We start from the raw sequence: 14915 nt of genomic DNA on the forward strand, positions 1-14915 counted from the left end.
ATAGATAAATAAATAAAGAAGTACTTATGCCTACACACCAAAACGAATACACAAGTAAACATTTTAAACTCATCATCCAACCATCAGGATGTTAATCAGAGATTTTATTATTTTTCTGACTGCTAAATGTGTGATGGATGAAAGCTGTCTGAGTGCACCATCGCTCTTCACAACTCTGTCACCATCCTCTGGTCATTATCCACAATTATCCCTGATATATTTCCTCTGGAGTGGCATAACTCAGCCCGAGTCCAGCATTCATCATGTGGATGACAGAGAGCGAGTGGAGGGCGGCTTTTTCAGGGTCTGTGAAAACAGCACCTATACACAAAACTACACTTCTACAGTTGCGTTATTAGTCGCAGCCCACTGAAGAAAAGCATTCAGGGTCACAGTTTGCGTGCCTGGACTATGGATGAGCTCTGACTGTCACTGTGAAAAGTCAAGGTTACTTTAAGAAGGTGAACAACAGCACAGGCAGATGGGATAAATTTTCGCTTTCTAACTGTGTCTCGCTTTTTAAATGCAGTTGAACACAGACAGCACTTTACAATTAAAGTATCATTTGTTATAGTTATTTAATTTTAGTAGTTTACGCAAATTGACAACAAACAATATTTTAATGATATTTACTGATTTTAGACTGTTAAATTAAATTTTTGATTACTCCTGTTTTTCTGTTAACCTTTCTTAATGCACTGAGGAATCTAGACAAAGAAAAAGTGGATGAACAAATTATTATTAATAATATTTTAATAACTAAAATATAAGTATTTTTAATAATAAAATATAATAATATATGTTATAATAAAATAACGTCTTCATTTCACAAAAACAAAATTACAAAAACATAAAATACAGATGTAAAAAGTTTTTAAAATATGAATGTTGCTAACTTACGTTACCATGAAATATTATATAAAATAAACAAAAGCAGAAATAATCTCTTGCTCAGAAATTGCTGTGGATTTTGGCAATTGTATATGAAGACCAAAGGTTAAAAATAGCTGAAAATAAATAAATAAATAAATACATAAATAAATAACTTGTTAAGATGCATGTTTTAACATTTAGCTAGGATGACTTAGTACATCATTAAGATGTTTTAGCACATTGCTAAACACAATGTTAACATGTTTTTTAACAGATAGACTATGATATTCCTACCATATTATGATATTTTGATAATGTTTAATGGGGTGGTCCAGAGTGCATTTTTAAGGTTTGGTTGTGTTTATAAGATTGTGTCAAGAGGCTCTAATTGGTCAGCTAACATAATGTGCTGTGATTCATGGATCGACTCCACATCACCAGGAAAATGCCACGCCTTTACTAGCACACTCTTTGCCTCGACTGTGTAAATACTGTCAGTCAGAGTAGCTGTTAGCCGTATCAGTTTGAGCCAATCAGACAGAAAATGAAAAGGACACAGCCTTTGAACCTCATGCCTGGTCTCTAAAATAAAACATGACAAGTGTTTTTCACATATCTTCAGAATAAGCATGTGTAAGTAGTTCATTAATTGAGATGTAGATCGCAGGAGAGCAGCCGCATAGAGAGACACTGCAGCACTGGGGAAGATTGTGGGTGTTTACAGGGGTTTGATGGACAAATATGAACTTGTAAGTAACTTGTTAACAGTGCCAAACAACCTTTCCTGTGGATTATATTCTTGTTTATGTACTTGCTACAACATACCGTTAATGCTAGAAACTATTCATGTAAGAAGTCAATTTTAACAAATAAAAACACTTACAGGTTATGGCTCAAAATCCACAGCTCCATCTATTATGGTTGGAACTGTTCCTTCTTCAAGGAGTTTTTAGCCGAATCCAGCACTGAACTGGAAGAGATTCTGGAAACTGTCCTTTGTCAAATGCTAGAGCTATATCTTTATTATAAAACTCTGGAACATAAATAAAATTAAATTGTAAGAACTTCCCTCTTTGTGTCATGTCCTTTGGAAGCCCAGATACACAAACAGTAACCTAAAGTGTTTGTGATCTCACTAGCCCTGATGTATTTTTTTTTTTGTAGTCCTCAAAATCCGTTCACTGTAGGCCTTACTAAACTTACTCTGTAAAAGCCAATGTGTCCTTTTGCATTTAACTCTGAGGGTCTTGCATTTAGAGTTGTTGTTTATGTCCACACATCTACATTACACATCAACTAAAGTTTAATATATGATATTGTAGAGGACCACCCCTTCAAGATTAATAACAGGTTACTAGCACAAAGTACATCTGGTACATCCGGTATACATCTGGTATATTACTAGAATGATGCAATGCTAGTAAGTTTTATAATGTTAACATGCTACAAACATCATAGCTGTTACTAAGCTTAGCAATGGTGTTTTGCTAACATGTTTTCTGCATCAATTACCATGCTAATGAATTAACATCCTAATATGAATCAACACATTGCTAACATGAATTAACATGTTGCTAGTATGTCTTAAGACAACACTAACATAACTTGGCACACTTCTAACATGTTTATAATGTTGCTAACATGTATGAACGTGATTGGAATGTTAAAACCCAGCTTAAACATACATTATCACACATTTTACCACACTGCTTTCACGTTATGATGAGTAACATGCATTAGAGTGTTGCAAGCATGTCTGACACATTGTTAATATAAATTAACGTGTTTCTAATGTTTAATAGATGACTATTAAGAATTAACATATTGCTAACATAAATTCACTCATTTCTAGTGTTTTAACACTCTGCTAACATAATTTGGCACTGTTAACATGTTTCTAACATGTTTACCATGTTGCTAGCATGTATGAACATGTAATTAGAATGTTTATATAGTGCTTAAACATAAATTATCACAGATTTTAGAATTACAATGTTGCCAGCATGTTTGGCATTTTGTTAACATGAATTAACACTCTGCTAGCATGAAATAGCATGTTGCTAGCACATAACTAGCATGAATTATCAAGTTGTTAACATGTTTTAGCGTGTTTAACAATACACATATTAAGAATATGTATTTGTTAACATATTCTTTGAATTTCATCCTCATCCAAATCAATAATATAATGAAAAGACCTAAAGCCGCCAGGTATTTGTTATTCTTCCAAAAACACAAGGGTGTGATTCACAGTGCAGGCTGAGACAGAGACAGGGGGTTTTTCATCTATGTGTGTCAGCGGCAGGTGACACTTGTAGAGGTGTATATTGGAAACAGACAGGCCAGCAAAGACTGTTGTTTTAATAACGTTGAAGTGTTTGAGCCTTGAAAAAGCACTTTAAAATCTGTGACGTTAAGAGGGAAAACAGTTTCTTAGCGGAGTGAAAGAGAGACAGGGAAAATAGCAGGAAAGATAAGCACTGAATGAATGATGGAGCACTGAGCAATTCGGGGCCTGCGTTGCATTTATTATTCAAATGTGTTTCACGCTGATTGCGAGAGCATATTTTGTGCCGCAACTGCCGCTATCTGAAATTATTAAAATAAAAACATTTGGGCATCATTTACATAAATTAATAAATGAAGTCAAATTTCACCTCCCTCCAAGGTGCAGGCAATTTGACTCAAATTATGAACAGGTTTGCAGCAGTGGCAGGTTTGTGACACGGAGACGCTGTTATTGTGGAAATCACTGCAAAATTGAATTTGTCACAGAGAAATGTCCAGTTTACAAGGCAAATTTAGACAAGGACACTCACAGCTGTTGAATCCTTTCTGTGTAATTGGGCTGCGGTGACTTGTTTGAATGATCCAGGGTGGCTGTGGGATAGAAAAATGTATTAGTTTTAGAATTTAACATACCAAACATTTCTCATACAAAGCAGCATGTTGTTTCTATTACATGCACATTGTAAAGCGTGTGGTTCAAGTCTCAAATTTCCTTTTCTTTCCTCTTTGTCAGCATAAGGGACGAACAGCCGAGAGCAGGACATAGATGAAAGATTATAAAAGGCATGTTCTCTGTCCTCTGTAAAGTGAGAGTGTAAAAGGAGAGTGAGAAAGAGAGTTCTATTTACCCAGTGTGAGACGAATACACTTTCTGCTCCCATTTATTTCCAGAGAAGGCGATGTGTTTGGTGTTCATAACCACCACATGATCTCCAATATCACCTGGGAATAAGACATATGCACATAATAAATCTGCATTCTACATTCAGCTTGAACTCTGGTCATTAGTTCCTGCTGAGGGAAAATTGCATTTTACAATAGTAGTACTTAATGGTCCCAAAAAGTACCAGTTCTTCAACATTCACAATTTATACTACTAATATATGCAGCATTAAGAATTATTAGACAACAAATACTAAACAATGAATAAATAAATACATGTAATAATAATAATAATAATAATAATAATAATAACAACAATAATAATAATAATCATTATTATTATTATTATTAATGAAGACAAAAATATTAGCCCTCTTGTGAAATTTATGATTTTAATATTTACTGTCTTTCAACGTTTTTTTTAACACATGATAGTTTTTTTTTTTTTTTTAAATAAATAATTTATTTTGTCTTTCCCGTGTTGAAAGTACATAATATTTTACAAGTTATAAAACAAGATACTATTCAGCTTAAAGAGCAAATTTGGCTTAACTAGGTTATGTTAGTTTTGTAATTAGGAAATTCACTTTACAACAGTGTTTTGCTCTGTAGCCAATAATAAAAATGTAATAAATACATAATAAATCTCATTTTATTTATAATAGTTTTATTCTTTATAATATATTGAAACAAATTCATTTGATCCATTAATTTATTCTATTTCTCTGCTTATCCATGTTTAGAATGAGATGTAAAAACAGGGGTAAGATTAATTATTTATTATTATTTTACATTTGCACACAGGTATAACTAAACATCTAAAAGTAGTCCAGGCAAAAAAAAAAAAAAAAAAAAGTGTAAAAAAAAAAAGAAAGCATATGAAAGAAGGGCCTCTCCTTCTTCTGGCTCGACAGCCTGGCAGAATATCGGCACAGGCTGGAATTTTCATCTCTTGGCCGGTTATGCTCATTCATCTATCAGAGAGCAAGAGTTTCATTAAAAACTCCCAGCATGTCTGAGGAAGGAAGCCCTGTCATCCGGTCAGAGGAGCTGCAGGCGAATGCATCAGATCCGGAGCAATGTATCAATTCCACAGCCTGTCCCAATCACTACTCACGACACCTTACAGCTCTCTGGAATTACAGGAGCTTTCCACATTCAGATCAAGGGAATAGTTATATCATTCCTGTCATAAACTCAACAGAAGAAATCCTGATCATTGCACTGGTGAGTAAGTTAAACCCTGTTTACTCTCTGAATTAAAAATTAAGTAATAATGATCCCTTTACAGTTGATCTGATGGTACATTTAGAATCATAAAGATCAGCAAATTTATCACAGTCTGGGTCAAAAGACAGAAATTCTTAAAATAAACAGGTAAGGAGAAAATGTATTTTTTATATGAGCAAAAAAGAAGTGTGTGTGATGAACAATTGTATAAGTCCAAAAAAAATAAAAGTAAAAATGAGATAACCATGTGACATTAATTGTGTGTGTGTAAACTTTGTATACAAAAACAGTTTAGGGATATTTTCGCATGACCAAGAGTCTGCATTTTAAACAGTAAAATAGCTTCACATGGAAAAAAACGTTTATGTCCACTAATGCTGAGTTCAGACTGCATGATTTTCAAAGTAGTCGTGTCACAGATGTCTTCACACTGCTTGACTATCTGGGCTTGCGTTTCGTCGCTGCTTTGTTACACTGCAAGATGGATCGGCGACAGGGACTTTCACATTGCATGACTTTACTATAGGAAGAATCGCTGACAAGTTCGTCCAAACTACGTCTCACAGAAAAAACACGTAGTATATCTTTTGTTATTAACTACATAATGAGAAAGAAGCCTTTAATTGGGTAGAAAATGTACATATTTGCTCACCTGGGTTTAAAGGAAATTAGCCATTTCTCCTCAACGTTGATAATAAACTAATTTCTTTCTGTATGAAACGTCAAACAGACACGTCAAACAGACTCCTGAGTCCTGTCAAACCTCCACTAGTTTTTCCTCCATTTCGTGGGTCCAAATAAACCGAAAATGAGCGCTTTTAACTTCTCCCCCAGCCTCCCGCTGGCCTGCAGCAGGTATACACACACGCACACACAAGTGAATGCCGCTCTCTCATTGGCTGTAGGCGATCGCCGATGTTATTTTCAGTCAAAACTCAATTCACACTGCATGATTTGAATTGCCGACAGCTCCAGATATTTAGCACGCCAAATATCTCGCAGGCATCAGGGACTCATCGGGGATTCTCTCAGATCGCGTCTTTGATAGTTCATACTGTGTGATTGTCACGCAGCGATTTGCCTGTAATTTCAGGCATTTGTCGGCGATTTCTCAAAACCTGTCGGCGAGCCAAAATCAGGGCTAACTAGTCTGAACTAGGCATAAGAAAAACGGAGATGCTGTATTCTGTCATGTCCTCTTCGGACATTAAAAGGAAAATCCTCAGCAAAAAAAAAAAAAAAAAAGTAAAAGCTGACATGAACAAATGGAAGGACAGAGTAAGGAAGGTTTTGAGGGATGCTGGGAAAGCATATTTGACCTCCACCTAAAAGGGGTGAGTGGAAGAAGCGTATGTGATGTGATTTCTCTCTCTGAACGGGCTGAGGAATGCTAAAAAGCACAAAAACAGCTAACCTATCAAAATAAACCAGATACCATATATAATAAAGCTGTATCAATTCATATTTCCCGACAGTCCTATGTAAACTACAGCAAGCAGAGTTATTTGTTCATATATTTATTTATATTGTAAGATGGCAATTTGTGAGAACAGTTTGTAGTAGAATATACACAGGTGTGCTGTGCCAGTTTTTCTAAATAAACAACAATATTTAGCAGGATGCATGTCTGCATTGTATGTAATTATTGTTTTATTTAGTTTATTGTTAAGAATTGATTGTTATTGTCTGTTCTGTAAGAAGATCTTTGTATTGTACATTGTCCATATTGTATTTTTGTTTTTAAATATTATTATTATTATTATTATAAAAAAACTGCTTAATATTAACCTTATGTTTCTGCTACTGTATTAAAGCTGATGAATTGGAGCTATACTGCGATTACACAATGACTGGACATTGAGTTGAAGTCAGAATTATTAGCCCCCCCTGTATTATTAACCCCCAGTTTTTTGTTTTTTTTTTCGCCCCAATTTCTGTTTATTGGAGAGCAGATTTTTTTTTCAGCACATTTCTAAACATAACAGTTTTAATAACTCATTTCTAATAACTGATTTATTTAATCTTTGCCATGATGACAGTAAATATATTTAGATGACAGTAAAGATATTTTTATATATATTATACTTTGTCCTATTCTTTAAAACAACATTCTACTTTCATTTATTTTAATGAGTACAAGTCAAAATCAAAAGTTGCTTTATTTTACATAAATGTTTGTTACTCATATTTTCATATTTTATTTGAGTTTATTTGAGTTATTTGAAACAAAAAAAGGGCACTTACATTTAAAACGCTTGCCATCTATGTATATACAATTTACTATTGCATTATATTTATTTATTTATTTATTAATTATTTAAAGTGATGCCAAAATATACATAACATCTTTAACCAAAACACAAAATATACTGCAAATGATAATGTGCAATATTACATTTAAATGATACAGAAACATTATGGTAATGGGAAAGTGGCATCTAAAAATAAAGGCTAGAACACACTTTTTGTCTTAGACTGGTAAACACGCTGGACTCTACAAGCACTAGCTGCATGGAGCAATTCTAGACTGTGATCATTTACTTCCATCTTGTGGCCAGTCGGCTACTTCACACTAACAGATATCAGTGAATCGGGGCTGCCATGTTTTTACCTGGGATGTATGTATGTGGATTTTGATGCTGCAGTACAGCTATGCACCTATTATAGTGTAAATAATATAATCAGGTTTCTGTGTCACTTTTTCATGTTTTTAGCAAGTTTGGTTAATTTTTTGTCTCATAACTCTTCAGGCATATTTAGCTGGCCCAGTTTGACATGATTATGAGCAGCGAGACCCAATGTTCTCAATAGCAGGAGGAAAAATTAGTCATAGGTGAACTCAGCCTACAGCTTAATATATTAGCAATTAACTTAACAATGTAAAACTTGATTAAAATGGCAAGATAATTCATATTGAATGGCACTAAATGCTGCTATTAGGAAGTCTTATTTAGTCGTTTACTTTTATTTCTGTATAGGCTATCCACAAACGTTACCATGTCTTGCAATGTCTTTTACATATTTATCTATTGTCTTAAAAATACAAAGAAAGTAATGGTTGGTCTGGAAAAATATAAAAGAAAAATTAAGAAGCCATTATTTTTATAATAAAAACTAAATAATTTTAATAATTATTCATTTTCATTCATTCATTCATTCATTTATTAACTCATTTATTTATTAATTTTCTTTTCGGCTTAGTCCCTTTATTATTCAGGGCTCACCACAGCAGGATGAACCGCCAACTTATCCAGCATATGTTTTGCGCAGCAGATCCCCTTTCAGCTGCAACCCAACACTGGGAAACACCCATACATATTTTTTCACATACATGCACAACGGCCAATTTAGCTTATTCAATTCACCTATAGCATGTCTTGGACTATGAGGGAAACCGGAGAACATGCAAACTCCACAAAGAAATGCCATTGTCAACTGAATTCTTGCTGTGAGGTGATCGTGCGACCTACTGCGCCACTGTGACGCTATAATTTCTCACTTATTAACATTAATTGATTTAACCAGAATCAACAATAGGGAATATAGTTACAAAATAACAAAAAAAGGATTGTTCTCTGCCTACTCCTAGTGCATTAAATGTTAACAAATAAATACCTGTAAAATAAATAAATAAATAAATAAATAAATAAATAAAAATTAGGATCTATTGTTTATGAAAAGTTAATACAAAATGCTAATAAATCTTGTATTAGCTCATATAAACTAATGTAGTTTTGTGAAGTGTTATCAATATATAATTAAGTACACATAACTAGTAAAGTAATAAAGATAACTAAATTACAATTACTACTAATTATAATAATTACAAATAGCAAACTTATAAATAAGTGGTTATAAATATTTAAAATAACTATATTTATATATATATATATATATATATATATATATATATATATATATATATATATATATATATATATATATATATATATATATTATCAAATTTTAAAAGGTTTAAAAGGGATTGCACATCCCTTCTCTGGTGTAGAGCAAAGTCACTTGTCTTTCATATTTACTTACTCAGTGGATGGTAAATGGGTTTATGTTTGCCCTGAAGCCGCACTGCACACATAGAGGCGATCTTTCCTGGAGGCTGCATCCGAGCATCAATCAGAAACCACGATCTGGCAAAGGTTGCCCATTGCTTGCAGGAAAAAGACAATAAAATTAATGAAATACAAGCTGACATTGCAAAGAATGAATACAGTTAGTTTATAATAACCAACAGTAATAGTGCAATTAAAGTTAAATTTGTTGTCAATTTGTAGTGCATTTTATCTCCAGTGTAATGACAGTTCAGTCCCACTTTGTTTACATTATAAAGATGCAATGAGAACAGTAGATTTTGACAGTAGACAGGATCTGACAGTAGACAGGATCATAACTGGCCCAAGTTTAATTTGTCTGCGACTATTTGTCAATTGCCTGCAAATACAGTCTTAGAATCAAAAAACAGTTTGGGTTTTTAAGCATTCAAATGCTACTTTCTCTGTGATCATGTCATAAGCACTATATTGCTTTTCAGTTTCATCTTATCTGATTGGATGTTGTGAGCATGCTATTTTTTTTCCATAACAACCATACAGCAAAGAGACGGCAACATCAAATGATGATGCTAATAGAAAACGTTTGTTTTTAACTTTTTGGATTTTATATTTAAATTATATTTAACATTTTTTTTAAATGTGTTACTATGAGGTGGTGGTGGTGGGGGGGGGGGGGGGTAATAACATATTTTTTTGCGAAAAGGTTTCTTATTCACACATTCGCACATTCTTTTTAATAACACAATTACAGAAAATACTTTTTTGCAAATTCTAAATAGTGAAATCAATTTAGCAGCCAATGACTACCAAAATAGCCTAGTTCACAGTAAAATAAATAGTGCTAATGTAGTCATATTTACATGTGATTCCAGACTGAATATTTAAAGTAGGGCTGCAAACTATAACGTTTGAGCATAGATATCACAATGTGAGTCCGCAATAATCACATCACAAGATATGCAATGTTAAGTTGGGATTATAGATCACTAGAAACCACAGGTCAAAACACATGAAATTTGTGGAGATACTCGATAATTGAACCATAATGAGGTGAAAGTTTATCATATGCATGCATTTTTAAGGCCTATCACTATGTGAGCATTTTAAGAGAGTTTAAGAAATTTTATTAGTGCATCAAGACTTATTTTTTTATTTTTTATTATTTTTTAATTACTTGTATGATGAAGACTATGATGTGTAATTTTACATTTGATTATTCAATTTATGTATCTGAATACTGCTAGACACTCTTCAGAAAGCTATAAAACAGTTTATTTCACTTTAATATTTGCTTCACTGTGTTTATTTATGACTGTAGATGTTTGTATTTCACTCCATTACAAAATCATCCAAATCAATCTAAAGTAATTACTTTGCAAATAGAGCTATTCAAGTCATCTGATGAAATTGTACTAACTTCGCAATATATACACTACTGGTCAAAAGTTTGGGGTCAGTTTTTTTTATTATTATTAATTTAATTTAATAATTTAAATAAAATTATTTTGTTCATCAAGGTGGCATTTATTATATATAACACAAATGTTAAATACTTAAATATTTATTTATTACTTATTGTATGTAGTTTTAAACTAAATTATTAGTCCAGTCATTACTGCTTTTATTACTATTACAATAATAATAATAATAATTAATATTAAATTGGGGCGACGTGGTGGTGCAGCAAGTAGTGCAGTCGCCTAACAGCAAGAAGGTCGCTGGTTCGAGTCTCGAACCAGCGACAGTTGGTGTTTCTGTGTAGAGTTTGCATGTTCTCCCCGTGTTTGCATAGGTTTCCTCCTGGTGCTCCAGTTTCCCCCACAGTCCAAAGACATGCAGTTAAGGTGAATTGGGTAAGCTAAAATTGTCCGTAGTGTATATGTGTGAATGAGAGTGTATGAGTGTTTCCCAGTGATGGGTTGTGGCTGGAAGGCCATCTGCTGCGTAAAACATGCTGATTATGTTGGAGGTTCATTCCGCTGTGGTGCAACTAGATTAATAAAGGTACTAAGCCGGAAAAAGAAAATGAATGAATAAATGCATGTGGTTTCAAATGAAATTATTACTCCAGTCATTATTGCTTTTAATCACTATTACCATTAATACTACTACTACTACTACTACGATTAATATTAATGATAATAATAATATAATAATATTAGAGTGATTTCTGAAGTATAATGTGACTCTGAAGACTGGGGTAATGAAGATAAAAAAAATCATCATAAAAATCACTGAAATACATTAATAAATTACATTACAAACTACTTTTGAACAGTTATTTTATAGTGCAATAACATTCACAATTTTACAATTTGTACTGTATTTTTGATTAAATAAATGCAGCTTATATTAAAACATTTAAAAATTATACTCACCCCAAACTTTTGTCCGGCAGTGTATATATCGCAGAGACAAAAATACCGCAATTTACTTTTTTTTTCCAATATTGTGCAGCCCTAAATCGGAGATTTTTTTTTCAAAAGTTTCCAATTCATACCCTGGTAAACAATATACGGAGCGTGTCGGTTGTCACTCAACGAATGTGCGAATATAAAATCATATTTTTACCTCAATACACATTTTCCGTTGGAAACAACAACAACAACAACAAATAAAAATCAGAATCACAAATGTAGCATTATTACATTTTGTAGGTATTGTTGCTTTAACCTGTCAACTATACATTAACATTACCTTTTCTATTTTACCTCATTGTCTGTTGCTTATTCAATAATCTCAGCATTTAAGCAACGACACAGATATTTTATTTACGAATCTACTCTAATAGTCATGCACATAAAAGCAGACGTCATAAACATACATCATATTTTGACCAATTAGTTTGTTTAGCACACGCTAAACAGAAACACAAGCGCGTATACATAATACGCATATAAGCACTGACCGACATCGTAGTACCTATATAAATAGCATGTCAGTAAATAAAGTACATTACCTGGGCTGATCTTGAAAAACTAGACATTTTCTTTTAGCATTTGAAAAATTTGACCTCAATGTGGCTATAATGGTCCAGCAACAATTTACTTCCCCGAACCAAAAGAGTAAAAAATGGTTCCTCTTTAAAAGTTTTAAAGTCTGATTTTTGAAATGTATGAATACATTTATGCATTTTGTACAACAACAAACATATAGCTGTAGAATGAATAATTTAATTCACGTCCATCGTTAGGTATTGTTATTTATTAGCTTATCTTGGTCGGTTCCTACCGACTGTATATTTTGGTTGCGCGCACGCCATCACGCGTCATATTTGAACGTCCGTATTGGTCGTATACGCGGGTTAGTTTGTTTTGTACAGCAGTCTGTGTTGTTTTAAAAACTCAATATTATCTTACATGAATTTAGCAGCAGAGCGCTATGGATAGATACGTGTTAGCTGTGATAATCAACCTAGAGGCGAAGAAAGACAGCTCCTTCAACGGTAAGATACGCTATTGTTATTTTTGTCAGAATTGCTTGAATAACGTTTTGCTTCACTCGCTGTTGCTGTTTTGACATGTATTGGGTTTATTTTTATAGGGGTTGATGAAACCAAAAAAGTATTTGATAACCTCAAAAAGATTTCTGGCTCGAATTTAACACGCATTCCTCCGTTTCCAGGTAACTTTGGCGATTAATTTTTTACTCAGTGCTCACTAACTTAACCTATATGGGACATTCTACCAAGAACATACATTCTCTGTGCCTGAAACAAAAATATGAATACAGTAAATAAAAAGTATTTCATCTCAAAAATGTCTAAAATGCACTGTTTAAAATGTCTAAAATGCACATTTCTGTGAAATGTTAAAGGAATATGACATTCATTTGATTGTCAGATTTTTGTTCTCTTTATAAATGTACAAACCCTGTCATTGGTCTCAGCCTAACTGAACCTACAGATTTAATAGTTTTGTTATGCTAAAAACTGTTATTTAGGGAAAGAAAAACTTCAAAAACAACAAGTTTAGGTTGTTATAATTCACATAAACTGATTAAAAGCATGGAATTGTAAATACATTCTGCAAATAAATACTACAAAAATATAATACAAATAAATTTACAACTGTCCCCATGTTTCTGTCAGTTCTGTTACATTTGCATTAAAGTTAGCAACATGTGTGCAATACACCTTTAAGGCTATGACTAGGGCCAGATGGAATTTGGGGACATTTTTTTTTTGCTATTTTTACACAGAATGTTGGTAAAAACCTGTGGATTTATGAGGAATGATTTTAGAAGTATCGCAAAAAAAAAAAAAAAAAAAAAAACTAATATATGAAATAAAAAATAATACCTCTTTAACTTGTATTTAATATTTACAATGCAAATCCAATTAGATCCATTTTATTTGGTAAACAAAGCAATATTATATACTCTAAAAGACTGTATTGTAAATAAATCATATAAATATTTTAATTTTAGTCAATAATATTACTGAAATTAATTTAAAACTGAATAGATATACATTTACACACATGTACGCAAGTAAATAACAGAATCAATGATCGGCTAGAAATCTGCATAATTCTGCACACGTAGATTCTGTGTGGGCCCAGCTATGACTCAGAAGTGACATCATTTGATGGAGAAGTTGACACTGATCAAAGATGCAATCTATCATTGAATTCTATGATTTTATACTTATTTTTGTATGATTTTTTTTATTCTTTTTTGAGAACAAGCTTAAATCAGACCCTTTGACATAAAAGTTAAAATGTATGTTTCTGGTAGAATGTCCCATATGCTTTCACTTGATTTTAAGTGTGTAGCTTGATTTTGTGTTTGTTTTTCTCTATTATATTCGTATAGCCTGCTCTCCGAGTGGTAGTCCTGCTTCACAGAGATGGTACTTTGCTATTCAAGTCAGTTATGGTGTAACACAGGTAATAAACTCACATATTTGGGTCTTGTTTAGTGTTCTGTCACATTAGATTTATTTAAAAAGAAAAATAAATAAATCCAATATTAATATTTATTCTTTCATTTTCTTGTCGGCTTAGTCTCTTTATTAATCCGGGGTCGCCACAGCGGAATGAACCGCCAACTTATCCAGCACGTTTTTACGCAGCGGATGCCTTTCCAGCCGCAACCCATCTATGGAAAACCAATATTAATATATAAACAATATTAATATTAAGTGAAAATAAAATTAATTATCTAACTAAAAATAGATTTTAAAAGGTACTTCAGCAATATTCAATTCAATTCACCTTTATTTGTATAGCGCTTTTATAATGTAGATTGTGTCAAAGCAGCTTCACATAGAAACTCATAGTAAATTCAAACTGTGTAGTTCAGTTCTCAGAGTTTAAGTTCAGTTCAATTTAGCTCAGTTCAGTGTGGTTTAAAAATAACTACTGAGAGTCCAAACACTGAAGAGCAATCAATCAAGGCGCAGCTCTACAAATAACGAACCATGCAAGCCAGTGGCGACAGCGGCAAGGAAAAAACTTCACCAATTGGCGAAAATGTTGTTATAACAATTGGGCTCAGGGACTGAAGAATTTCTGGGATGTATATGAATGAGTTTGAAAATATAATACATTTATGTTAATAGGAAAATAAGGT

At 32.8% G+C, this 14915-nt stretch overlaps 2 protein-coding genes across 2 annotated transcripts in view; one reads left to right on the forward strand and one right to left on the reverse strand.

Moving 5' to 3' along the window:
- mrpl13 (mitochondrial ribosomal protein L13) overlaps window positions 1-12382 on the reverse strand; it is a 46572-nt gene extending 34190 nt beyond the window's left edge. Inside the window, exons 1-4 of the mRNA NM_001020534.1 lie at window positions 12301-12382; window positions 9316-9439; window positions 4011-4104; window positions 3693-3753 (exon numbers count right to left, since the gene is read on the reverse strand). Of these exons, the coding sequence (NP_001018370.1) occupies window positions 3693-3753; window positions 4011-4104; window positions 9316-9439; window positions 12301-12327 (306 nt within the window). The 5' untranslated portion in view covers window positions 12328-12382. The remainder of the gene's footprint in view (window positions 1-3692; window positions 3754-4010; window positions 4105-9315; window positions 9440-12300) is intronic.
- A 226-nt stretch (window positions 12383-12608) lies between these two features.
- Window positions 12609-14915, forward strand: part of mtbp (MDM2 binding protein) — a 46395-nt gene continuing 44088 nt past the window's right edge. The window contains exons 1-3 of the mRNA XM_003200157.7: window positions 12609-12786; window positions 12885-12965; window positions 14157-14230. Of these exons, the coding sequence (XP_003200205.2) occupies window positions 12723-12786; window positions 12885-12965; window positions 14157-14230 (219 nt within the window). The 5' untranslated portion in view covers window positions 12609-12722. The remainder of the gene's footprint in view (window positions 12787-12884; window positions 12966-14156; window positions 14231-14915) is intronic.

This window comes from Danio rerio, chromosome 16 (genome assembly GCF_049306965.1).
Source record: "Danio rerio strain Tuebingen ecotype United States chromosome 16, GRCz12tu, whole genome shotgun sequence".
In the NCBI taxonomy this organism is placed as follows: Eukaryota; Metazoa; Chordata; class Actinopteri; order Cypriniformes; family Danionidae; genus Danio; species Danio rerio.